The 25,852-nt window shown below is 43.9% G+C and overlaps 1 protein-coding gene across 18 annotated transcripts in view; it reads right to left on the bottom strand.

The window, feature by feature from the left end:
- The window catches only part of Pard3 (par-3 family cell polarity regulator), a 549,854-nt gene that overhangs the window by 174,089 nt on the left and 349,913 nt on the right, over positions 1 to 25,852 (bottom strand). For 14 of the 18 annotated variants that reach the window (XM_006255828.2, XM_039098024.2, XM_017601367.3 and 11 more), the window contains 2 exons: positions 22,244 to 22,471; positions 9,366 to 9,597 (listed from right to left, as the gene is read on the bottom strand). In XM_006255828.2, the coding sequence (XP_006255890.1) occupies positions 9,366 to 9,597; positions 22,244 to 22,471 (460 nt within the window). Of the gene's footprint in view, positions 1 to 3,684; positions 4,039 to 9,365; positions 9,598 to 22,243; positions 22,472 to 25,852 lie in introns of those variants that run through there. The other 4 variants (XM_006255836.2, XM_006255837.2, XM_017601369.2 and 1 more) reach the window with 1 other exon arrangement.

Genomic DNA, 25,852 nt, shown 5'->3' with positions numbered 1-25,852 from the left:
GAAAGGAACTGAAATGATGGCTCAGCTCTTAAAGGCAAGGCTCACAACCAAAAATGTAAGAGAAAAGGAGAAAGGACTGGTCCTGCAGAGCCCCAGCACTAGAGGACTAGATGGCACAGGATTAGGAAGGAAAGCAAGCAGAGCGGACAGCAAGCTGATGGGTCCAGCATAGGCTAGAAAGAGTGAGAGCATCAGAGTGGGGGCTGCTAGAGAACTTTGTAGATCAGGGTCAGACAGAGACTTAGTGAAAAGGTTCAAGGGAAAATGGTAGTAAGCCGTTCAGAATATGGTTCATTCAGGAGTATACCTGACTTGTACAAGGCTCTGGCTCCACCCCCAGAACCACATAAAGGAGGCGTGGTGGTACACACCTGTCATTCCAGCACTCAGGAGGTGGTACAGGAGGATCAGATATTCAAGATCATTCTTGGCTACATAGAGAGGTGAAGTCTAGCCTACTCTATATAAGACTGGGAGGGGCATTGCCAAAATGGAGACAGCAAAGAGTTTGTCATGAAGAGAGGGAAATAGAAGCAAGGAGTTGGAAGGGGAGGTATAGCTGAGGGATTCTTCCCCATGATGGAGGATGGTCTTAGGTTGCAGGATAGTGTGGGTGATCAGACAGGGAAGACGCAGGGTGAAGGAAGCATTAGTGCCAGGGCCTGGAGAAAGCCAACAAGGGTCTGCGTGGTTCCAGGATACTCCCCACCACTGAAAGCATAAACAAGGACCCCAGAACAACACAAAACTCAAGCATGAAGGCCAAAAGCAGGTCTCACAGCTGTTCAGCTATGAGGGGAAATTCAACCTGTTTCTAAATAAGCAATTATTAAGCATGCATAGAAGAAAGCTATAAGCTACTCAGTTATGCAGGACATCGGGCGTCCAGACACTTCGTTGAAAGTCCCTTGAGAAGACAAAACGATTACTTTGTATATTAATCTGTGGCTTGATAAAAACACATTTTGGAATAAGGTCTACTTGATCTATCACATTAAATGTAAAAGATACAGGGCCTCCAATGGCACAGATAAAAGCGCCTCACTGATGGGGAAGCTGCTGAGTCGGTCTCCAGTACATCTTTTAGCGGTGTGATAACATTTATTTACCCTGCATTATTAGAAAGTGAATAGTCACTAGCCTTCAATTTTCACGTCAATTGCAGGAAAAAGATTCCATTTTCTACAGAGTGTAGGATCGAAATTGACTTAGCAGCTCAGAACTGTCAAGAAAAATTCCTTTTAAAAACTGGTTTGCTTTATAGAGAGGACAAAGCAGGCGTCGTCCTCCTCGTGTGGACATTTCTATTCACCCCACACTGTAGGTCTGCAAAGGACAGCGGCTGCCAGCTCCCCATCACCTCACCTCTTCACTCAGCCATCAGCACCTTGGGTGTTAGAGGACTCCATTTAAATGTTCTAATGAGAAGGATACTTGGAAAATACGGATCAGTTGCCTGAACTCATCATTAGTAACAGGTCAGTCTGATACATAGTTTCCAGGGTTAAGAAACAGGAAACCCTGCTCAGGTGGGAATTAAAAGCAGCACATACTAAGTTGCCCTTGGGGTTTACAGATTCAGAAGTTATTTCAAGAAAGCCTCTCAGGTTTGGACAATTATAAAAGAAGGTTATTCTCTGCACAGAGACAATAAAAACAAATGAGCAATAAAAAAAATAAACAAAGAAAAATGTTTCCATTCTCCTTCTTTCTTCCCATTTTAATGTGTCACTCTGTGTTTTGTTTATAGGGGCAGTTCTGCAAATGCACTTTCTGTGTTGTTTTGTATTGTATCTTTTTGAGACTGGGTCTCGTGTATCTCAGGCTAGTTTTGAGCTCACTACATAGGTTCTTCCTGCCTGTAATGCCTGAATCCTGGAATTACAAGCACACACCACAATACCCAGTTTATGACGTGCTGGGGAGTCACATGCATGGGTTTGTGCATGCTGGGCAGACACTCTATCAACTGAGCCACACCCTAGTTCTTTATATCTGTGCTTTAATTGCAGTCCTTAAATCTCAAGAACACACAAGCCACCATCTAATTTTATCCATGTGAAACTGGCCCCTTTAATGCACATGACAATTAGACCTGTGCCTTAAAACTCCAGGCATGGCTGGTTTTTCAAAGGTAAGAGACCTGTACTAGCTGCCCCCTTAAGGCCATGTGAGGGCCTTCCAGGGTGATTTGGGGGCTGGACATTTCCACAGAAGCAGCAAGGAGTCAACGCCTTTCCTGCCCAAGCTGATTTCAGGCCAGCCTTTTCTGAAGGGTATTCATCTTCATGCCCATGTCCCATAAGGGCACACAGCTCTAACATCTCAGGAGACAGAAGCAAGTGTACCTGAGACTTCTAGGGACATGAATAATGGAAAGATGGAAAGTTGCAGCCTGCTTCCCCCTAAGCAGGAGACAGTTGTGCTCCACCTCACGGACATAGGACACTGGGCCACGCAGCTTTTCCTAAAACCCCGTGTACTGGCTGGTTTTGTGTCAATTTGATACAAGCTGGAGTTATCACAGAGAAAGGATACTCCCTTGAGGAAATGCTTCCATGAGATCCAGCTATAAGGCATTTTCTCAATTAGTGATCAAGGGTAGGAAGATTTATTGTGGGTGGTGCTGTCCCTAGGCTGGTGGTGCTGGGTTCTATAAGAAAGCAAGCTGAGCAAGCCAGGGGAAGCAAGCCAGTAAGCAGCATCCTCCATGGCCTCTGCACCAGCTCCTGCTTCCTGACCTTCGTGAGTTCTAGTCCTGACTTCCTTTGGTGATGAACAGCAATGTGGAAGTGTAAGCTGAATAAACGCTTTCCTCCCCAACTTGCTTCTTGGTCATGATGTTTTGTGCAGGAATAGGAACCCTGACTAAGACACTCCTTACTGAGTATGCCTCTCTCCACTCCTTGCTCTCTGCAATCCTATGGATAGGTGGGTCCACTTTGAGGCACTGGGAGAAGCTGCCAATTTTGTCACCCTAGAAACTCTTCTTGACTGCTTTTTCTGTCTGGAACCTGCAACCCACCGAGAGACTGACACTTGCCCAGAGGTCCCCTCAGACCCAACCATTGGATTTCTGATCTTTGCACTTGGCATTTCATCCCAGGTGGGGCAGATGACTGCCCTTCACATTCCTCAATTCGCTCCCGCTCCCTAACCCAGTCTGGGATTCTCCCTCATTGCCAAGGTATGTGGGAGACAAAACGGGAACCCTTACTTCTGTACTTCATCTTGGGTGCAGGGACTCAAACATCCAGTTGGTATCTGTTCGTAGCTATGCTCATCGAGTAAGAAAAAGGGGTAATTAAAAAACACAAAACAAGGGGCTGGAGAGACGGCTCAGCGGTTAGGAGCACTGACTGCTCTTCCAGAGGTCCTGAGTTCAAATCCCAGCAACCACATGGTGGCTCCCAACCATCTGAAATGGGATCTGATGCCCTCTTCTGGTGTGTCTGAAGATAGCTATAGTGTACTCGTGTACGTTAAATAAATAAATATTAAAAAAAAAAAACACAAAACAAAACAAAAAACCTGAGAGGGGGGGGGGAACAAAACCTCATATCCCTGTCTTCTGAAACATAAACCCCAGAGTGTGAAATCAATATCAAAAGTTCCAAATAGACTATAATAGAAATCCCTACATCATCCAAACTTATGGCATAAACAAAACTCGTCAACAGCCACTAAGAAGTCATTAAAAGTAAATTTATTGTTTGGATTTTAAAAAAACCTTTCTTTGAGACACGTTTCGTGTATCCCAGGCTGGCCTCGAACACTACGTAGTGCAGGATGACCTTGAACTTCTGATCCTCCTGCCTCCACATCCCAAATGCTGGGATGACAGGCATGTGTCACCACACCTGGTTTATAGGGTGCTGGGGATTGAGCCCACGGCTTTGTGTACACCAGGCAGGCACTCTAGACTGAGCCACAGCCCAGACACCGTGCTTTTAAAAAACAATTGTGCAACTTGTGCTGTCCAAGACAGTTTGAGTCTGGCATGCTGTTCATCTCTTCTCCGGCTTCAGTTTGGCCAGGCTGGATGAGAAACACGTACAGACAAGGTTAGTAAGCGCAGTGAGAGAGCCACCACATGCACTCGCCCTTCCCAGAAAAGCCCGAGGTGGGTCATCCACACCATTCCAGTGAGGTGTGAGATCTGACCTTGTGATTGTAGTGATGGTGTTCTAAAGAGCAAGCTACTTTATAGCACTGCATCTGATGTCACCCAATGCCTCAAACCCGGTTACCCATGTCCTTTTCCAGACCCAAATCAAGAAGTGTCACCAGTTCTGGGTGACTGTTTTAACTTGTAATAGCAGGATTCAACTTTAGTAAGATGGACGATGGAGTAAAGGTGCCTGCTACCAGTCCTAGAGACCTATATGACACCCCAGGACTCACACGGAGAGAACCGACTCTCACAAGTTTTACTGACTTGCCATTGCATGCATGCTCACACGCATGTGCACATACAGAATAAATACATCTTAAGGAAAGTGTTACTTTTTGCTCTTCTTTTCCATGGTTATAGCTGTTCACGCTTATAAATCTCATCTGGGCATGGTGGTGCACACCTAACATCCTAGCACTGGAAAAGCAGAAGGAGGAGACAGGAGAGTTGCAAGTTCAAGGGCAACCTGGGAGAGATCCTGTCTTACAACACAAAACAGGGTCCAGGGACACGGCTCACCATGGGTAAAGTTACTTCCGTGTAACCTCAGCACCCGTGAAAAAGGCTGGGCTTGGCTGCACTGTAACCCCAGTGCTGAGGAAGGAGAGAAATAAGGATCTCAGGGCTTCACTGGCCAGCCAGTCTGGCTGAAACAGCAAGCTCCAGGTCCCCTTGAGAGACCCTGTCTCAACATAAATACTGAGAGAGTGATGTATAGAAGCCATTGGAAGAAGACACTCAGTGCTGGCCTTTTAGTTCTGTATGCACACACATAGAGAAACTCTCCCCGTCCCAACTTCACACGCACACACACACACACACACACACACACGCATACATGCACACACCATACATGCACACACCCACCCTCACCCCCACCCACACACACCCCCCACACACATACACACATGCCATACATGCATGCACAAGCACACACTGGTGTGCTCATTGGTAATATCCTTGACAAGATGGAGACCAGAGCAGAAACATGGCTGAAAGTGCTGCCGCCTCCCCTCAAGAGGCACATGGGACCTTTCCCCTTGTTCCGTCTACAGCGAAACCCCAGGAAGTAGTGGAGTTCTCAGAAATGTTCTATACTCCGGAATGTGAGAGTCTCGGACTTCCCCTGGCTTTGGCACGCGCTACTAAGGACAATTATCCTCAGGTATCCACCTTCCCTCTCTGGCCTCTTATATACGAATCCATCTGAATGACGGACGGCAGGGGAGCCCTTCTATGCTGAAGAAGATGCCACACTTGAGCCATCCACACAAACACAAGGCATTACGCATTTGCTAAGTCTTTATCGTTTTAAATTAGTCACTGAAACCTAGCACAGGGCAGCTAGCTTTCATAACTGACCCACTCCGAAACTGACAAACTGAAGAGGGATTCACGTGACTCATACAGATGTCCCTGGAGCTGTTTATCAACAACTAAAGCATATTTGTGACCTTTCACTATGAGAAGCAGGAAACTATATGTCCAGGATGTGCAGTGTGTGTGTGTGTGTGTGTGTGTGTGTGTGTGTGTGTCTGTGTGTCTGTGTGTCTGTGTGTGTGTGGGGGGGTAGAATAGAGCTGAGTCTCCTTATTGTAAAGGAAAACTTATTATTTCACTAATTAAACAGAACAAAAAAAACTACATGACTGCACCAAGTAAATTACACTCCTGGGCTGGGGAAATGGCTCAGAGGTTGCAGTATTTGCTGTTGTATGAGCCTAGGGACCAGAGTTCAGATCCCCAGACTCCATGAAAAACCAGGTAGAACAGCATGAATCCATGATCCCAGTGCACATATGGCAAGATGAGAGGCAGAGACAAGAGAGTCCCCAGAAGCTCACATGTCAGATGGGTGGGCTTGTGCAGTGGTCAGTGACAGGAGACCCTGCCTCGAAGCAAGAAAGTTGACTATTGACACTTGAGATTGACCTCTGACCTCCGTGTGAACCTAGCCTCCCTCATGACCCGAATACCCCTGTCTTCTTAGTCATTTCTTTTTGTTGTCTAAACCACAAGATAGCAAAAAAGAGCAGTACACAGAAACGCACAGCTGCATCATGACTCCCACACTGGCTGCCCTATTTGAATCTCGGCAAACTTCAGATGCTTACGTGCTGACCTGTACTTTTAGAAGTGTCACCTACAGTTTCACTCAATGAACACAGAGAAAGGAAGGAACTCATTTCAAGAAGGTATTACATTCAATATGGAGTTTAGGTAGGTCCAGGGGGTGAGCAACAAGAGGCTTGGATATCCTCAAATCTTTAATCCATCAGGTACAGAAGGCCATTGAAAATGCTTGAAAATGGACGGATGTCTCAGTGGTTAGCACCACATGTTGCCCTTACAGGTGACATGGAGTTATATTCTCAGTCCCACATGGGGGCTTAAAACTTCCCTAACTCCAGTTAGGGACCTAGGAACCCTCTTCTGACCTCCATGGGCATTGCTACGTGCATGGTTACACATACAAAACACATGAAATCAATCTTTTTAAAAAAGATCAATAAAATGTTTGAAAATTCTAATGAGGCTCCACAAATTCTAATAACAGTTCTCTCTCTCTCTCTCTCTCTCTCTCTCTCTCTCTCTCTCTCTCTCTCTCTTACACACACACACACACACACACACACACACACACACACACACCATTTCACATTTAGAGATTATGCTTAACTCACTTGTAAGGAACAGTGTCAGGTGAGCTTCAACAGGAAAAGGCTGAAGCAGCAGTACAGACTTAGAACTCACCCACATCCCAGGCAGAAAAGATATTGCAACCCTACCCAGAAACACAGTCGCACTCTACCATGCGGAGTGAGACCAACCCCGTCTTGTGAGATTCCTTGGCCTCCCTAGTAATATGCTCCCAAGATGGTTGACTTGGAGGCGTGTGGTATGTCTGTCCACAAGCCAGGCGGGGCAGGTACGATAGCCTGAGGCACACAGTACATAGACCTGCCCACTGTTAGTCATCTCAGAAGCAGAGCTCATACAGAAAAAGATAATTAGAAGGTGATGAACTGTGAGCCTTTGCTGCCTTTGATTGTAAAATATAATTTGTTTTTGGTAATAATGTTGGTACTTAAAAATGGCTTAGCACAGTTCCCCAAAAGACGATCCACGTGAGCTAACTTCACAAAAGGCCAATTCCAGGTGCCCATGAAAGTTTAAGTGCCCAGGATTGTCTTCCTAGCCGGTCTTAAGCACTGGGAGAATGTGAACTCCATTGTACAAAACAAAAACCTTTAGTGCCATTATGTATAATTTGACTTTCATAGTTTTATAGGCTTTTGAATTTCCAAGTGGGCCAACTTCTTTGTCTCGAAGCTGGCTCTCACTTCAGGCAAGCCCATGGGCTCAGGACGAGAGAAAACACTTCACGCAGTGCTTATATTACCATGGCGCTCAGCAGAGAGAGAGCCGCTCCTCAGGGCCCACATCCCCTCCACTAACCCTCAGTAGAAGAAGCCCTACCACTGGAGCTGCAAACTGCAGACAAAGAACACTTATAAGGTCGTCCTTCAAAGCTGGGACTTCATCTGCTATTTCCCCATGAAGGACAGGGCCCTGAACCTATCAGGTGATTTCTGGTGATGAAAGAACAAGAATCCACTGTTACTAGCGAGACCTTCAGGGGAGAGCTGTAGGCAGATGTACGGCCACAGGCCTGGGGCCCGGTCTCCTCCATCTTTGCTTGTCTAACCAAGATGTTACTGATAGGTGGCAGCCTCATTACTGTGCATTGTGCGGGTGCCAGCTCATGAGCCGCCGCTTGGCCAAAGTGGAACAAACCCCCTGCTTCCCGAGGTATCACAGGAGTTGGAATCGGGTGGTGGTTATGATTCCATCCTATAAATATGTATGGGCATGCAATATGCACTATAATGAAGAAAGATCATCAGGGAGGAAAAACACAGTCAGAAAGAACAGCATATTAACAAGGAAGAAGCATGAAAGGCTGCGAGGGTGCCAAGGTTCTGGGGAGGGGGGAGGGGAGAGGCGAACACACGTATTCTGTATATTACAGCTGAGCTGCCGACCGGCCGACACCGGTCAATGTGAGTCTCCGCTGTCATTCTTCCCCAGCCCTGACCCGTCGGACACCCACAGGACACACTGCTGTGAAAGCTGCAGAACATACCCTGTAGCCTTCAGGTTGAGGGCACCCTGAGGACTGTAACTCAAGAAATTCTAGGAAGACGAAATTCTCCCATTCCCATTTTGAGAACGGAAAGCAAACGAAAGGACTCACAAGGCAGGAGAACTCTATTTCGGAAAAAAAGAAGCAGAGGTTGTGTGTATGGTGCATTTTCAATTTTAGACATTTCCTTGTTGCGTTTGGGGCTTACTTGGTGGGCCATTCATCACCTCTGCATTTAATATCAGATATCCAAATCTTGTAAAAATCGCCCGAGATGAACATTGACAGGGATTTTTGGTGCAACTTCTGAAGAATCTGGTCTTTTTTTTTTTTTTTTTTAATTGTATCACAGCTATTTGTAAGAAATGATATGCTAAGTAATCCTGGAGTATAATTTAGGGACAAAACCAACTGTCAAGAAACAGCCAGAAACTACATCTAATGAAATCTTTACAGACTGAAGTAATAAGTATTAAATTAATCAACATAGCTTAATTGAAGCTCTATCTGTAACATTTTTTTTATTAGGCTGGTTATTAATGAGCCTTTAAATGCTACAACTAACTTGAGCTCTGTGTTAAATTTAAATAATGAACCATTGTTCCCACACAAAAAAAGAACAAACATCTCTTGAATAGGCCTTTCTCCAGAGGGCCTTTTGCAGGCAGTGGGAGGAAGAGAGGAAGAGAAGAGTCCATGGTTCCTCACCACTGTTGTGTGGTTGGCAGGACACCACAAGAAGGGCTGCTAAAATAGCTTGAAATAACCATGCTGAAATCCCTAAGGAAGCGCAAAGGCAGCAGCTAAGAGCAGAAAGGAGACAGGGATTTACATTTCACCTCAAAGATGTGCTTATTGTCAACCCCGGTTACTTAGTCATGTGCCACCTAGATGGACATACACACCAAAGACTGAGCTATAGCAGCTGGGCTTCTGTTGCTGCACCCTGTGATATTTGCACGTCGTGTTGAGAAGGCAGTCCATCCATCCAATTGCTGGGGAACTCCGCCCAGGACTGCCCCTGCTGTGTACTTGCATACTTACCTGAACATGTCCCCCAAGCCTTTCAGCATCCCCTTCTTGGCTTTCAGTTTATCCTTCTCCTTCTCTCGGTCTTTCTTCTTATCCTTTCCGGCTTTGTCCTTTTTCTTCTCTGCCTTGTCCCTCTTCTCTGGGTCTCCATTCATTTGTCTCTCCAGAGAATAGGAAGGCTGATCACTGGACGTGGACACGGACTCCCTCCCTGACCTTGAACTTTCTTCTGTGTCTTCTTCCACTTGAAGGAGGGGAGAGAAGGAGATAGGGAAGACAGTGAGCCTTGGTGACAAAGTGAGAACACTAAATTTCATCAGAAGGGTCATGTGATATGGTGATCTGGGTGCATAGGTCAGTCCTGCATGGACATGGGTCACCAGTGCAGGAGAGGAAAGACTTTCTGTCTGGGTGTGCAAACAGGGAGATGCTTTCACTGCTACAGAGTCTGCACAGCGAAGGAGAGTTAGGAAGACTCCAGGCCATGCAGACCCAGCAGGGTCCTGTGCTCTACATTTGCAAAGGGAAAACCAGCTAAGCCAACTGTACCTCCTCTGTGCTTCTTTCTCCTTGGCTAAAGACCCTGCAGATGTTCATGCACTCCTCTTTTATCTGCTGATCAACACCACTCGATAGCAACCACCAGGTCAGCGTGAGCTTCCAGCACCAAGCTTTCTGATACACTCACATGTGTGTTGCATTCAATAATAAAAATTGGCACCATCCCAAGCCAGCGACAGCTGGCTACTTTCTGGCCAGCAATCTACATCTGAGGCTTTAGGTTTCTGAAGACAACAGGTCTTCAGGTTCTCCTTATGTCATTACCCTGGGAGGCTAACACCATGTGTAAGCCTCAGTGAGAACCAAGCTTCTGTGGTAAGTGCTTTAGCAATCAGGCCACCTGCTCAGTGCTACTCTGAAACTGCAGAGGTAGAGGTTCTATGGGAACCAACAAGTCTGTAACTCATTCCTCCTGCTGTTACCCTTTGTGTTTGGCATTTGAAAGAGTGACAAACAGCTGCAAAGAATAACTATTAGAAATCACTTTTAGAGATCCGGCCATAAATGTACTTTCCAAATGCACACAGTCAAGACTGTGTGAGCTTTAAGTAACTCTTGAATGCCAAGATGGTTTCTTTCCGGATCCAACAAAGAGATCCATGTTCTTGGACTTGCAGCAATATGGAACTAAATATAATGACAAGGCTTTCTCTCAATGTTTTGGCCCGCAAATCAAGTCAATAGATCTTGATGTTTAGTTCAGTCTTACTTCCCTATCAGCCACAGGGCACCAAGGCAGTGAGATAAGAACTAAGAGTCTAAGATCATAGAGGACATCCTAGCACATCAGATCTCAGCTGTTATATCTCACAAATCTGAGATTAATCGATGAACTGATGACACAGCCTTGCCAAAGGAACACCATTCTGCATTGTTTTAAAGATGCCCACTGTTGAGTAGAAGGACAAAAACCAAGGAGACAAATTCTTAGACACACAGCTTAAAACAGGAGCCAATGGGGGCTGGAGAGATGGCTCAGAGGTTAAGAGCACTGACTGCTCTTCTAGAGGTCTTGAGTTCAATTTTTAACAACATGGTGGCTCACAACCATCTGTAATGGGATCCAATGCCCTCTTCTGGTGTGTCTGAAGACAGCTACAGTGTGTGTGTGTGTGTGTGTATGTGTGTATGTATGTATGTATGTATGTATGTATGTATGTATGTAATACATAATTCTTTTTTTTTTTTTTGGTTCTTTTTTTCTGAGCTGGGGACCGAACCCAGGGCCTTGCGCTTCCTAGGTAAGCGCTCTACCACTGAGCTAAATCCCCAGCCCCGTAATACATAATTCTTAAAAAAATAAAAACAACAAAACCCGTGAATCAATTATGGTAAAAACAAACAAACAAAGAAACAAAGAAACAAACAGGAGCCAATGTATTTATTCTGTTAGCAAGTCATTCCCTAGACACAGCCAAAGCCTCAAACAGCAGCTGTGGGGATGACTGGGTGGTTAAGACTGTGTCCTGCTCTTTCAGAGTTTCTGAGTTTGGTTTCCAGCACCCACATTGTTTGTCTCACTACCATGTGTGACTCTAGCTTCGAAGGAACTCACTGCTTCTGCTCCAAAAGCACACCACCCCCATGTGCTCATACCCATACGTATCCAAGCAATTTAAAGATAATAGATATGTTCACAACTGCCTGTGACTCTAGCTCCTAAGGGATTCAAAGCTTCTGTTCTACAAGTGCACCCACACACATATGTTCATACTCACAAACATTCAAGTAGTTTAAAAATAATAGGTACATTCATAACCATCTGACCTAACTCTAGCTCCAGGGAACTTGATGCCCCCTTCTGGACTTTGGGGGTACCTTCACTTACATGTGCACATACCTACATACACACACACAGACACACACACACACACACACACAGACACACACACACACACACACACACCATTTTTTAAAAGCTATGCTAGCAATTGGGTGCTAGGGCTTGAGACTTACACGGAGATGCTCACTTGGGAAGCTAGGTCAGACCAAAGAGAACTGCAGACTCCTATAAAATGAGTTTAGAAAGGTCTTTAGCCTTTCTTGACATTGGTGTTATCTGGCTTTAATCCACCATCTTCCTTCAGAAGAAATGGTAGCCCAGAAAACATTTTCCTTAGAGCTTGGGATATAACTCAGTTGGTGGAGTGTTTGCCTGGCACACAGGAGGTTGGGTTCTATGCCCAGTACCACATAGGCCACGGTGGTTGTGGATACACGCAATCCCAGCACTCAGGAGGTGGAGTTCAAGCTCGTATTCAGCTACATAATAACTGAAGCTAGCCTTGGCTACACTAAACTCTGTCTCAAAACGAGACAAAGGAAACAAAAAGAAATTGTGTTTCCTTTCCTCTCTGTGAACACATGGATATTAACTAAGGGAGTTTGTAAGAAGAGGCCAGTCCACATTTTCAGGTAGACACAGAATCTCTAGCCTTATACACAATGCTGAACTAAGGCTGTGATTTTTACAATGTGCACATGACAAGAAATGAGGATCCTGGCCAGTGGCCCTTGGGCTTGCTATATATGTCACTGTATGCGAGCTATCTAAGAGACTGCAATTACAGCTTTAGCTGAGTTCAGGATCCCGCCTCAAACCTCCAAACATGGCTATGTTCTGTCCACTTATAGGTCATTGCTTCAATCCTTTAGGAAATGGGTGTGGTCCCAAGTTTGTGATAATTGACCAAATTACCAGGAAAGAGTTCCCAGAAACTCCAAAACCTAAGTATACTGGATACTGTAATGTGCTGATTGGAAGCTGGTGGATATTGTATGAGTCCTGCTTGGGGACAAACTATTATTAGACCTTCCATCCAATGTACACAATCTTTTGTCTCCTCACACTTCTCAAACAACACCCATACATGTCTGCCTCCCATCGGCATCACTCCTGAAGTGGAGATGGCTGGCAGACAGCAGCAACAAAGCAATTCCTATAGAAACAAAAGGCACCGACTCCGCAGCCATGTGTGGATCCACATCTGAGCACGATTCCTCTCTCTGCCTTCAGGAAATGACCGCTCTCCTCCAATAAAGCCTCCTAGAACGTGCCATAATCAAGCGATGGCATACAGACCCACTGGACGAGAACCAGCTCTAACCGGCCTCTGGTATATTCTTAGAGCGCTACCACCATTTGAACTATGCGTGTCATCAAATACATTTTACGGCCCTCTATGATGTCTGAAACAAAAGGGAACTCAATAAATGTAAATGATTTAGTGCTCCACAGCGACCATTATCATGAATGGAGCAGGAGTAGCAATACGGTCGGTTCTCTGCCTAATAGTTTTGGCAGGATTTCAGGGGGCATATGTCTTCTCTTGGCTCCGTAACAGAATAAACACTGTGCCTTCGCAACTCACTATATGGTGAAGTAGTGTTTGTGCCAACTCTTTCCATATTCGGAATAATTTTCTCATGTATGTAATGCAACTTATTCCCCAAATTGGACGAAACGGAGGAAGTATTAAATGATTTACCAACTTTGCTTTTGTAATCTTGTTTTACGAAATGAAAGCTCCCATCTCACTTTCCTGCCCCCAGCAAGTGCACTATTTAAAGCCCACATCAGAGGATTCTTTATTCTCTTCTCTGGCTAAACATTCGGATTTAGGTAACACCTCATCACAGAAAAGCTGCTGGGGGCATGCAGATCTAACCAACGCCTTCCATGCCAACTAATTAAAAATATTTAGCAATATGGAATTTCATATGTACAAACATAAGATGTTCTTTTACGGAATCACATTCTATACGCTTCGACTCAGGACAAAAAGAATTTACCAGCTATACCCTGCTCCTCTGTGTAAACACTTAAAAAAAAAAGTTCAAATAGATTGGTTACATGTGTTTAACTTGTGAAAAACATGTATATGATTTAAGGACACAGGTACAGTAGATGATAATATTAAAACCTGTCCGTATATTTAGGACTAGCTTTGTTGTAAGGATCGTGAAACAGTTTACAACCTTAGGCTAGGAAAAAATGCAAAACACTCATGTGAACAATAATTCTACTAAGAAAACACTAGCAATGTGTCCTGTCAGCAGCAAGCAGGCAAGAGACTCGCTCTGTTCTGCTCCTGTTTGAAACTCCAGCACAGAACTAATCGTGAATTTATATTTAGATAATGTACTATTTTAAATGCAGCATAAATGTTACTGTTTTCCACTTTGATCCTGCTCATCTTTACAGACAGCCTGTAGAAAAGAAGATGCTAACTCCTTCTGAATACAGAGAAGCCCCTGTTGTTTTCACTGGAGTAACTTGCCCCTGGCACCGAACTCTCAGCCCCTTCCTGCGTGATTACTATAAAGACAGCACTTGCTCATTCCTTTTTTTTTTTTTAAAGGTAAATCTCGAAGCTGCTGCTTCCCTTTGATGTGCCAGTCATTCTGCAATTAAGACGTACCTAATCACTATGTTTTCAACAGATGCAAATGTGACTCAATTAAAATTCTAGACCGCTTGACAAACTGAGCTTCTCAATTCTGAAAGGTACTGTGTTAGGACTGGGTCACTGCAAAGTCTAGAAAAGTCTGGGCATACTTTCGCATTAATGGCTATAGAGAAAATGGCCTTGGCTTGAGAGGAAGCTCAAAGTGAGTGAATGAAACATTTCTCTTCAGTGACCACAAATACTGGACTCTCACAGGCTGACTCCCAGCCTGCGGTTAACAGCCATTGTTTTCTTTCATTGATAACCAATGTTGCTGCTGCTCCTGTAATGAGCTCTTGCTGCTTCCTAACTCAAAACTCATTTCTCCCTTTCTGATTCCCTGTAAACCCAGATCTTGCCCAGAAATGACCAAGCTCCAAAGGGGTTGATTCATTAAGTTTAAAGCAACCTACGGAAGCCATACCCCTGTAGTCCAAGGTCATTGTACCAGGCATGATCCTGTCACCCTGAATCCTTCCCTTCTGCAGGGTACAAAAAGGAAACTGTGAAGCTACCCTGTGGACAGAGGAGAGGACAGGGAGGAAAGAACTGGTGTCTGCTGACGCCAATGGGAAGTGGGCTAATAAGCCTATATCTGCCTGGCTGTATGAAAACACTGCGTCCCCTTATCAGTTAAGCTGTGAAGTCGTATTTCTATTTAATTCAGCTGAAAGCATCAGAGAGTGGATGTGATATAAGTCAGACATTAAGAGGGCTGTAAAGTATCAAAAAATGTAACATCTCATTGTTAATGTCCTTATGAATTATTGAAGATATATAAACAGAAAAATATGAAATAGAAATAGAAATCATTACTGTTTTCTTTCTTTCTTCTTTTTTTTTTTTTCTTTTTTTTTGGTGTTTAGAGACAGGGTTTTTCTACATAATCTGGAACTCACTTTGTAAACCAAGCTGGCCTTGAAACTCAGAGATACATACAGCCTCTGCACCCCAAGTGCTGGGATTAAAGACTTACACACCACCTCAGGAATACAACATCATTTTATTCATTCAATAATCACTCTCCTCTGAGGGGAAGGGGTAAATGAAAGAGCCCCAATCAGACCTGCTCCCCATTCTCATTTATGAAGATCTATACAGGGATTGGGAAAGCTTTACAATGAAGACATTAGGCCACTTAGTTCACATGGGAAAACAGAAGATCAAATCTCACCAGCTTCACGAGCTTAACGAGCAAGTTAACAATGGGGTAGTGGGAACGAAGATTTGGTCCTACAGGAACCTCTCAGTTGGTGAAGTGATTGCTGGTGTAGGCATGAAGGTACAAGTTCAGTCCCCAGAGTCTATGTTTTAAAAGAGGCTCTCTGTGTGCTGATACATGCTTTTAACGTTAGCTCTGAAGACTGGGAGACAAGAGCTCAAGGACAGCCAACTTTGGTGAGCTGTAGGTTGAGTGAGAGAAAATAACATAGAAGATGGACTACCCTCCATCCCGGACACTTGTATGCATATAAAGTATATTCTCATTCTTTCTCGTTCTCTCTCTCTCTGTGTGTCTCTGTCTCTCTCTATCTGTCTGTCTCTCTCTGTCTGTCTCCCCCCTCCCTTTTAGGAATTCTGCCAAACTTGGCAAATCAACTGTCCACCATCTTCTACGGCTGAGTGAGAGATCAATTGTGCTGCAGCGGGACACCAAGGGCCAGACGTCAGGGCCCAGCAAAACCTTTGCAGAAAACACTCTGAGAACACAAATATTATTACTGGTTTCTATTTTAGCTGACTATTTTGACTTCGGGAAAGGAAGAAAGATGTAGGAAATGAGCAGCCAGTGCTGCAGATGGCATTGAGTAACTGGATCTGCCGTTCTGGACTCTGACTTTTAACACTGGAACGAGGAGCTCCTGGCAAGGGAAATAGTTGGCTCTGTCTGAACATGGGGGCGGGCATGGGGCACACATGCTCAAGGCAGGAAGGAAATCTTAAGATGCAGTTCTTTTGAGGTGTGTGGTGGAAAAATAATGGTGATGGTTTGTGTAGGCTTAGCCCAGGGAGTGTGGCCTTGTTGGAGTAGGTGTGTCACTGTGGGTATGGGCTTTAAGACCCTCATCCTAGCTGCCTGGAAGCCAGTCTTCCACTAGCAGCCTTCAGATGAAGATGTGGAACCCTCAGCTCTGCCTGCACCATGCCTGCCTGGATGCTGCCCTGCTCCCACCTTGATGATAATGGACTGAACCTCTGAACCTGTAGGCCAGCCCCAATTAAACTTTGTCCTTAAAAGAGTTGCCTTGGTCATGGTGCCTGTTCACAGCAGTAAAACCCTAAGACAATAACCAATAGAGGGCTAATGTGGTAGCACATGCATGGGATCCCAGTACTTGAGATCTGCTTGGGCCATATGAGACCCTTAACAAACAAATAAGCAATAACTGACAAAATGGAGAGCCAATATCACGGCAGAGAGAGGACAAGACAGGAAGCAAACAGGTAAGAATACCAAGTGCCAGCAAAGGAGAAGAGTTCACATGAGTATCCACAAGACGCTCTATACTAAAAATAGCTTATTTCATTTAAAAAAAAAAAAACCATAAAGTATGCATGGGTGGAGGAACAGGAACCACGGGATTGTATTTACAGTCTCACCAAAGTTGGCTGTCAGTGAGCTCTTGTCTCCCTGTCTTCAGGGCTAAGATGACAAGCATGCTTCCATACACAGAGCCTCGTTTAAAACACGGAGTCTGGAAATGAACTGGCCATACCTACAGAGCAATCACTTTACGAAACTTATCACCAAAGATGCACGGTTCATGTACACTTTAGCTTCTAAACTTCCTTCACCTATCTGTCTTCCAGATGCTGTGGGTTCCCAACGCAATGTCAGGTTGTCACCTATATAGCTGATCAAACCCCTTCAAAGTACCCTGCTGAACAGGCAGCATGAGTTCAGCCCACTCAATAAAGTTCAACCCTTGCAGATGCGTCCTTGCCGTCCAGTTGGTTGTCACATGAAAGGGACAATAGTGAGGCATCATGACAGTAAAGGTTGTACTGTAACCAATTCCTACCCAGCGGAAGATAGCCAAGCTTAGAATGTTAGCAGCGCTGGACTCCACCACGAAGTTGGAAGTGAATTGAGTGTTTGCCTTGGTGCCACATAAACTTGACCTAGTGGCGCACAATTGTAATCTCGGCATTTGGGAGACAAAAGGATCAGAAACTCAAGGTCATCCTTAGCTGTAATACAAGTCCAGGATCATCTTTGGATAAATGAGATTCTGTCTTGATTTTTTTTTAAAAATTTTAAACAGTGAGTGGGTTTGAGATCAACATATGTTTTAATAACCCACAAATAATTATATTGTGCCTAGGAAGAGATTTCAGCCACTGTTCAGGCCATAAATGAAAACCAAACAGCTTGGAAGTGCAGAGACAGAGTTCACCAATGAAGGCTGCTGATGCTCTAATGTTTCTACCTTTCTGAGAAATCAGATTGCCTGTCTCCCAGAATCTGGTTGTTTTTGACATCTTGGAAATTTAGCGTATTTCAGCGAATGCATAGAGACCCTTAATGTTAAACCAAACAAAAACTTCAACTCTGTGGTAGAGCATTTGCCTACATGCCTGAGATACTAGGTCCTATACTCAGCACTGCAAAGCAGAAAATAAACAAAAAGCTGTCCTAAAAGTGTCATGTGCTACCTAATGTCAGAGCTTCAGAAACACAGGAAGAAAGTGGATTGTTTGGAAAATAGGTTCTTGAAGAAGGAAGGGAGAGGACAGCTGTTGTATTGGCTGGTTTTGTATCAACTTGACATAAGTTAGAGTCAACAGAGAGGAAGGAGCCTCAGTAGAGGCAATGCCTCCATGAGGTCCCGCTGTAGGGCATTTTCTCAATTAGTGATCAATGGCGGGGGTGGGGGGGGCGCAGCCCATGGTGGGTGGTGCATAGGAAGCAAGCCAATGAGCAGCACCCCTTTATGGCCTCTGCATCAGATCCTGCCTCCAGGTTCCAGCTCTGTTTGGGTTCCTGTCCTAAGTTTCTTCAAAAATGAAGAGCGGCATGGAGGCATAAGCCAAGTAAACTCTTTTCTCTCCAGCTCGCTTTTGGCCATGGTGCTTCATTGCAGCAATGGAAACCCTCATTAGGACGGTAGTGTTTGCACGGAAGCCTGGAGGGAAACACACACCGCCATGAGAAAACACTAGTTACACCATGCAGGGCTATGGACAGATGGGCATAGGGATGCATGTCTGTGATTCCAGAAGAAAACAAACAACAAACCAAATGAAAAACCTGCATGCTGCTAGAGTTTACTGGATCAATCTATAGTGGGACCCCAATAATAGTTTCTGGAGTCAAATAAGAGGGCTGGAATGATATGGAATTTCATGAGGAGACATTGAGACCGCACGGCAGTGGAGATGACGCAGAGAGAAGATGATCAAGAGTGCTAACCAGAGCAGTACGTCACCAGCCATCTCAGATCAAGACACACACCCAGCCCGCTTACCATAACATTGTTAAGTTACATTTATTGTATGTGTGGGTGTTTGCATGAGTGTGTCTGTGCTTGTACGTGGGTGAGGCAGGGTGGGGGTGGGGGACCATACAGCATATGGAGGTCAATTCTCCACTTCTACCCTACGAGTTCCAAGGATGAATCTTAGGTCATCAGGTTTGGTAGCAAAGATTTCTACCTACTGAACCACCTCTCCAGGTTCCTGTGGATCATTTCAAAGGAGGCCTGTATAGAGTAAAACCGGATGTCCGCACTGGTGGAGAACTCTAGAAGCTGAGCTAGATGAGTGGATCCAGATGATGTTTATAGGCATCCTTTATCAAAGACTTGGTTCTGTAGTGTCAGTATTGGAAGAAAGGCAGGGAAACCTTTGACCAACAGGGTCTGGTTTGGGCCCTTTGCTCTTTGTGAAGGCCCCACAACGGAGGACTCAGGAACCCTGTCTGTCAGGCTGAATGCTTCCTGGCCTGTGACACATCTGTTCTACCAAAGCATCCCTTTCGTTGCCTTCTGCTGTTCATAGCAGAGCTGAAAGCAATGGTGTTGCTCAACTCTAGACAGGAACTCCAGAACCGTGGACTAACAAACCTCTTTTAAGCTATTAAATGTATTTTTCAGAGAGTCGACTGTTACAACTGTTTATTAGTGCTTGTGTTCACATACAGTCTGTTACATTTAAACGAGGAACACTGCACGTGAGAAAACTAAAGTTCCTAAATAAAAAAAAAATAAAAAGATTAAAACAACAGATTAACCAGAACAAGAAAACAGCTAGGAAGCTTTGCGATTGCATGTAAACACTAGGTGTTGACTGGACCAAAGTGCTCCAACTGTTCTTTTAATGTTTTTTTAAGATTGAAAACACACACACACACACACACACACACACACAAACACACAGACACACACACACACACACACACATACACACTGTTGCCATCTTCAGACATACCAGAAGAGGGCATTGGATCCCGTTACAGATGGTTGTGAGCCACCATTGGTTGCTGAGAATTGAACTCAGGACCTTTGGAAGAGCAGCCAGTGCTCTTAACCACTGAGCCACCTCTCTAGCCCCCCCCCCCCCACCTATTCTTAAGTACAAAACTATCATTATCAGAATCTATGGATAACAGTCAATGTCGTTTGGTAGAACAAGGAACCCTCCTTACAAGGGGGGAGACTCTACAGGGAGGGCAGTGCTGTGACTTAGCAAACATAAGCTCAGGCCCAGCAGCTAAACTAGGAAACATGTCTGTCAGCTGGCAAGAAAAGGGTGGGCCTGCTTGAAATCACAGGCAGGTGAAGTGGAGAAAAGATCTAGACTTAGATGGAGGACAGAGATGTGTGTAGCAATCCCCTTCCTCAGTTTTACTCTGCGTACCACACTAGTCAGAAATATATCACATCCCGAAACACACTACATGTTGTAAGCGAGAACTATGAGCTCTTGCTTGAAATCTCTTCAAGGTGCTCTGTTTATTTAAAACTCTCCTTGCCCAATGGTATCATCTGTCTTAGGAGGGTGTGCTTCGAGCACTCTGCCAAACGTGGAAATGAAAGTCATCTACATTCCACAGAAAAGTCTTCTGGTCTTGGATCTAACTTCAGTGAAATAATAAATAAATAAATAATCAATCAAACAAATAAATAAATAATAAATAAAACTTTGGTATAGCCCATAGCTTTTCTTACAGATAAGTCACATGGATATAGTCATATTTAATATTAAAATCTAAGATCTCATTTCCTCCTCTAGATTCCACACTGCCTGGTCAGTGTGTATAAACGTTATCAATACAATGTCATCAGCTGCACAAGCATGGTTATCGTGAGCCCCTAGGAACATGGAAGTTAGAAATGCCAGGTTTATCAAGCTCCAAGAAAAGGCAGCCGATCAGGGCTGGGGCTGTAGCTTCGTTGTGGAGCACTTGCCTTGACTGTTTGAAGTCCCAGATTCATCCCCAGGACCCAAAACAAACAAACAAACAAACAAACAAACAAAAAGGAAAGGTCATTGAGGGGGATGAATATGATGAGACCATGCTGTGTGCACGAATGCAAACACCACAGTAAGACCTACTATTCCGTACAGTTTATAAACCAACGAAGTAAGTTTAATTTAAAAGAACAATCTGTAAATGAGCAATTATGGAATAAGCCAATCTCTAGCATTTACCGTTACAGTTCCTACGTTCTTTCTCCTCTAAGTTAGTGCTTTCCTTAGTTTTGTTTTGTTTAAAAAAAAATCTTTTAAAATAAATGTTTAGACATATTCCCCGCCAACCATAGACTTATAGGTAAATTTCTCTTTAATGATCCATGGGAAGACATAGTGCTCACCCACATTAAACTATGGTTCTCAGTCAGTTTGGCTTGAAATATTTAGTAATTTGGGAAAAAGTACAAATTTATAGGCTGCTGTTTTAGTGCAAAAATATGTTTTTAAAATAATAAGCTGTTAAGTGTATTTATTGACTATATCGTCTGGCAGACAACACAACAGAAGCCAGTAGTTTTCAAACATTTTAGAGTAAAGATAACTCTTTATGTATGAATTATTGAGAAATCCAAAATAAATAAGTAAATCCCAATTTTATATGTATGTATATATGTATGTATATATGTATGTATGTATGTATATATGTATGTATTTATGGGTTTCTCTGTATAACCCTGGCTCTCTTGGAACTCACTCTGTAGACCAGGCTAGCCTCAAAATCAGAAATCCACCTGCCTCTGACTCCCAAGTGCTAGGATTAAAAGAGTGTGCCACCACCACCCAGTCAAATGATATTTTGTAATGTGAATTTTATCTATCAGTATATACCAATTTAAAACTTGGTTTTTCTTAATAGAAAACTACATTATATAAAAGACTAAACACACTTTATGGTGAGTTAGATTGTATTTTCAAAATACCCCTATGTTTTCCGAAATAAATAGGTGCAAACAATGATTTTTTTTAGGTTTTTTTTTTTTTTTTGAGTTGTTTTATTTTCCTCCTATCCTCCAATCCTCCAAAGTTACTTTAATTTTGGCTAAAAAGACAACTTCTTGCCAGACATAGTGGCACAAGTCGGCACTCTCTAGCACTGCAGGGGTTGAGAAAGATATTCAAGCTCAAGGCCAACCAGACATATTATATAGCAGGACCCAGTCTAGAAAGATGGTCCTCCTAACTGCTTCTGCACTGAGTCCAATATCATGGTGTGGATGCCAGACACGGACTCTTTTTAAAGAGAAAATGACTGCAAGGACAACCGATCCCTTATTCTGAAAACACGGGAGACCTCAGAAATGCACTGAAAGGGCCAGGTCCCTACAGGGTCCTAGTAGCACATCCGAGAACCACTGATTGGGCAAAGCCATCTGCAATCTCTGTTGCTTCAGCCAGGACACTCACAGGTCTCCATGCCTTCGTCGTCGTCATCCACCATGGGCTTATCGTAGGACTTGTCAATGGCGGCTCTGAAGCTCTCGTTGCAGCCCCTTCCTCGGATGATTCGTGGCCGTGGGCGGTGGAAAGGAATGTTCCCATTCAGGGTCACCTCAGCAACAGCCGTCTGCAGACTTTCTAAAGAGCTGGATTTCTTCAGACCCAAGGAGGGTCCCACATCTCTATTGGGGGAGCCTTGGAGGGTCAAAATAATACAGGATTAGACGAGATAGAAGTTACAGGTTCAGATCCAAATATCTATGCCCTGTGGAAGCCTGCAGGGATAAAGTCATCAGCTCAGTGAGAAGAACTACTAGAATGTAGACTGAAAATAAAGAATGATGGTGAATTTTATTTTTCTTCTCAAAAATGTTGGGTTTTTATATCTATCTCCATTTGGGAAAGGTTCTAAATCATTAATTTTTATCTTAACAGATGAAATCTTTATCAAACCGTTGTCCAATGTGACACATATATAAACCGAAACAACTGGAATAGTCAACAACTATATTTAAAATGCAGAGGCCGTGAGGAGGCTCCAGGAGAGTTATCATTACAACCTAACTGCCCCCACCTTTCTGTGATACAAAGTTATTAAAGCAGGTGGGTGTCACTGCCATAGGCTTCACCCACTCATTGCCATCGGAACAAACAAAAGCAGTCCCAGGGGCTGAGCCGCCAGCATACTTAGCTGGCACCAGGTAGAGTTCTGGGGAACAGAACGGTTTTCATGAAGGGAGGTACAGGTCTGAACAGGCAAATCACACAAGGGCTTCTCCCCGAGAAGAGGCAGAAGTGTTCACACTCCTCAGAGTTAAAAATTTTACTTTTATTTCTCGAAGATCCAGAGCGGTAAGGCTTGAGATACCAAAGGTACCCGGCTACGCGGGCAATCAAAACTGCTTTCCTTAAGCGAGGGAGACAGTTGCATCCATCACTGTGTGACCCGGCACACTGGGGTGCAAGTCAGCAGCCTCTAATGGCTGACACCTCCACCTGGCTGGGCCAGGTGACTGGGCTGGCTCCTCACTTATCCTTCCTCAAAGTATGAAAAAGAACAAAAACAAACAAACAGACAAATAAGGAAGGTTGGAGAAACGAACAGCTCCTCTCCACATGGGGTCACCCGCCATATGTTGATCAATAATTAGGAAGTAGCTTCCTCATGTGACTATCTGGAAGACAAATGGCCGGGAGGCGAGCTCACCACAGCTCAGGGGCGAGACACAAAGAAAACTCACTGGAAGTGTCAAAGCACGAATTAGCCTCTACTGTTTCACTGATATCACTCATTTTACCTAATTTTCACCATGGGGTAGCAGTGCTCAGGGGCGGGGCAGGGATGCTGAAAATGCAGACAGACAAGCAGGCATGACTTTTAACAGTGGAGAACTATTCTAGAATGTATGGGCCTCAGGAGCAAGGATGAAATGTTTGCGTTCTCAGGGCAGGTGTGTATGTATCCGATGAATTGTCTTGTAACCGAGGCACACACTGAATATTTCTTTCAGGTGGCACCAGGTCACTCTCTGACTCGTCACAGCATGTGATCGACAAGTCCTACATAACTGACAAAGGTTACTTCCCAGGGTGGAAAGTGAACCGTGTTCCAAAACAGAAGGGATGATATCAAGGAATCAAAGACAACAGGAGACATACATTCCACCTTCACATTCTTGGTAAAAGCTCATTTCTGGATCAGTTATGCCTGTAAGATTTCAAACCGCCCTATCAGTATTTGGCTCATGTATAACATGTATTAGGCAAATGTGTCCCAAGGATGTGAGTATTTATGAAGGTATATATCTGTACACATGTACCCCCAGCAGTGATTTCACACCTCCACTAGAGACTGTCAATCACAATGCAACATTGTATACATCTAAGTATACAGTAACATTTTCTTTAAGAGAAGTTAGCCAAGACTTTAGTTTTGAACCAAAACTGACAGCCAATTTAAGAAATGGTCCCAGTACCTTTCAGCATAAAGCAGTTCTGCAAAGACAAATAACTATATAGAATACTTACGCCAGCAAGAGAGCTCTACAAGTGCACTAGGCCCTGTAGCCCTCAACACATACAACTAGCAGTATAAATAAGCTGGAGCCTTCTCTCTCTACAATATAATTCTGAAAATAACACTTTAGCATAATGTTGGTAATTGTGGATAGTGTGTTCTTGCATGGTTGAAATTGGCACAATAAAAAAGTCAATCTATAGAGGGATGAGCAGAGGTACCTGGACCCTGTTACTGAAACACAGCTTCACCCACTTCTTTACATACAGTCAATTACATTCCAACGCTGTAAAGTCAAACAATTGTCAGAGACCCAGTGGCTGGGCTTAAAGGTGTACAGCACAACTGGCTTCTGATTCCTGCCTGCTAATAAATATCCCTCTCAAGGGGAAGAAGTCTCAACGAAGGTGTCTTCTGCAAGCAGCAAAAAGGAGAAACAAGTGGCTTACAACTAGACAGCTATTTATGCCAGCATGTCAGCGTGCCTTGCCCAGAACCTCGAGGCTAACCTGTCAAGGACCCCAGGCAACTCTGAAATGAGGAAAAGAGAGCTACTCGGCTGAAGATTCCGTTCACTGGCTAAAACTGAACATCTTCTACAGAACTTCCCAACGGAGACTAAAACCCCCAAGCCAAAAAGCATCCTCCTGTCTATACAAAGTGTGCTGTAATAAAATCTTCCAATTTAATTCGATGCATAGGACAGATGTGTACATTCAAAACCAGAAAATGCTCTTCTCTAAGGCCTAACATCCCAAACACAAAAACCACACTGCTTTACTAGACGAATGAATCTGAATTCGAGTCAGGAGAACTATATAATTGTTTCAGTCAAAAGTATATATGCTATTTTTTTGTTTGTTTGTTTTTTTACTCACAATAAACTCTCTTTCCTCATGTGGGTTTGGGTTGTTTCAATTAAGCGTTCTCCATTTTCACATAACTGGACAGCAGGCACCGTCACACTGTAAGGGTGTGCAGCTCAGCCCGGCATAGGGCTTAACTAAACACCAACTGTTACCATACACATGTAAACCACTAAGACTTGGTCTATAGTTCCAATTGAGAATTTCAATGAATTTTACGTTGTATCAGACAAATAGCTACTTAGTAAGATCTGAGGCTATAGTTAATTGCCCTGAATACAGCCGATCTTATAACTTATCATCGGAAGCAATTTTATAATCTATCATTTACCTCATAGAAAGTGGCGATGCAAGAACAACCACAACAATCTTTATGCATGTATGTAGAACACACAGGCTGAAACTAATTACTACAGCAGGTTAAAAAGGCAAATTAAAGCTAATACGTGCTAAGTGATATAATTACATTATCCTGGATCTAGAATAATTAAAGCGAGATTCCAAAATACACTAATAAATCATGCATGCTCAACTGCACACAGCACATTGCTTAATTACACTGACAGACTCTGCTGATTATTTTCATGTCGTAATATGAAAAGATATAGTGTGCTGCTAAACCTGGCCCGTGTAGCCCATTATTTCTACGAAATGATTAAGCGGCAAATTTAGAACAGATTCCCCAAAGCTAAC

Source organism: Rattus norvegicus, chromosome 19 (genome assembly GCF_036323735.1).
Source record: "Rattus norvegicus strain BN/NHsdMcwi chromosome 19, GRCr8, whole genome shotgun sequence".
NCBI lineage: Eukaryota > Metazoa > Chordata > Mammalia > Rodentia > Muridae > Rattus > Rattus norvegicus.
The sequence above is the reverse complement of the archived record's forward strand: the minus strand, read 5'-3'. Positions and strand labels throughout refer to the sequence as shown.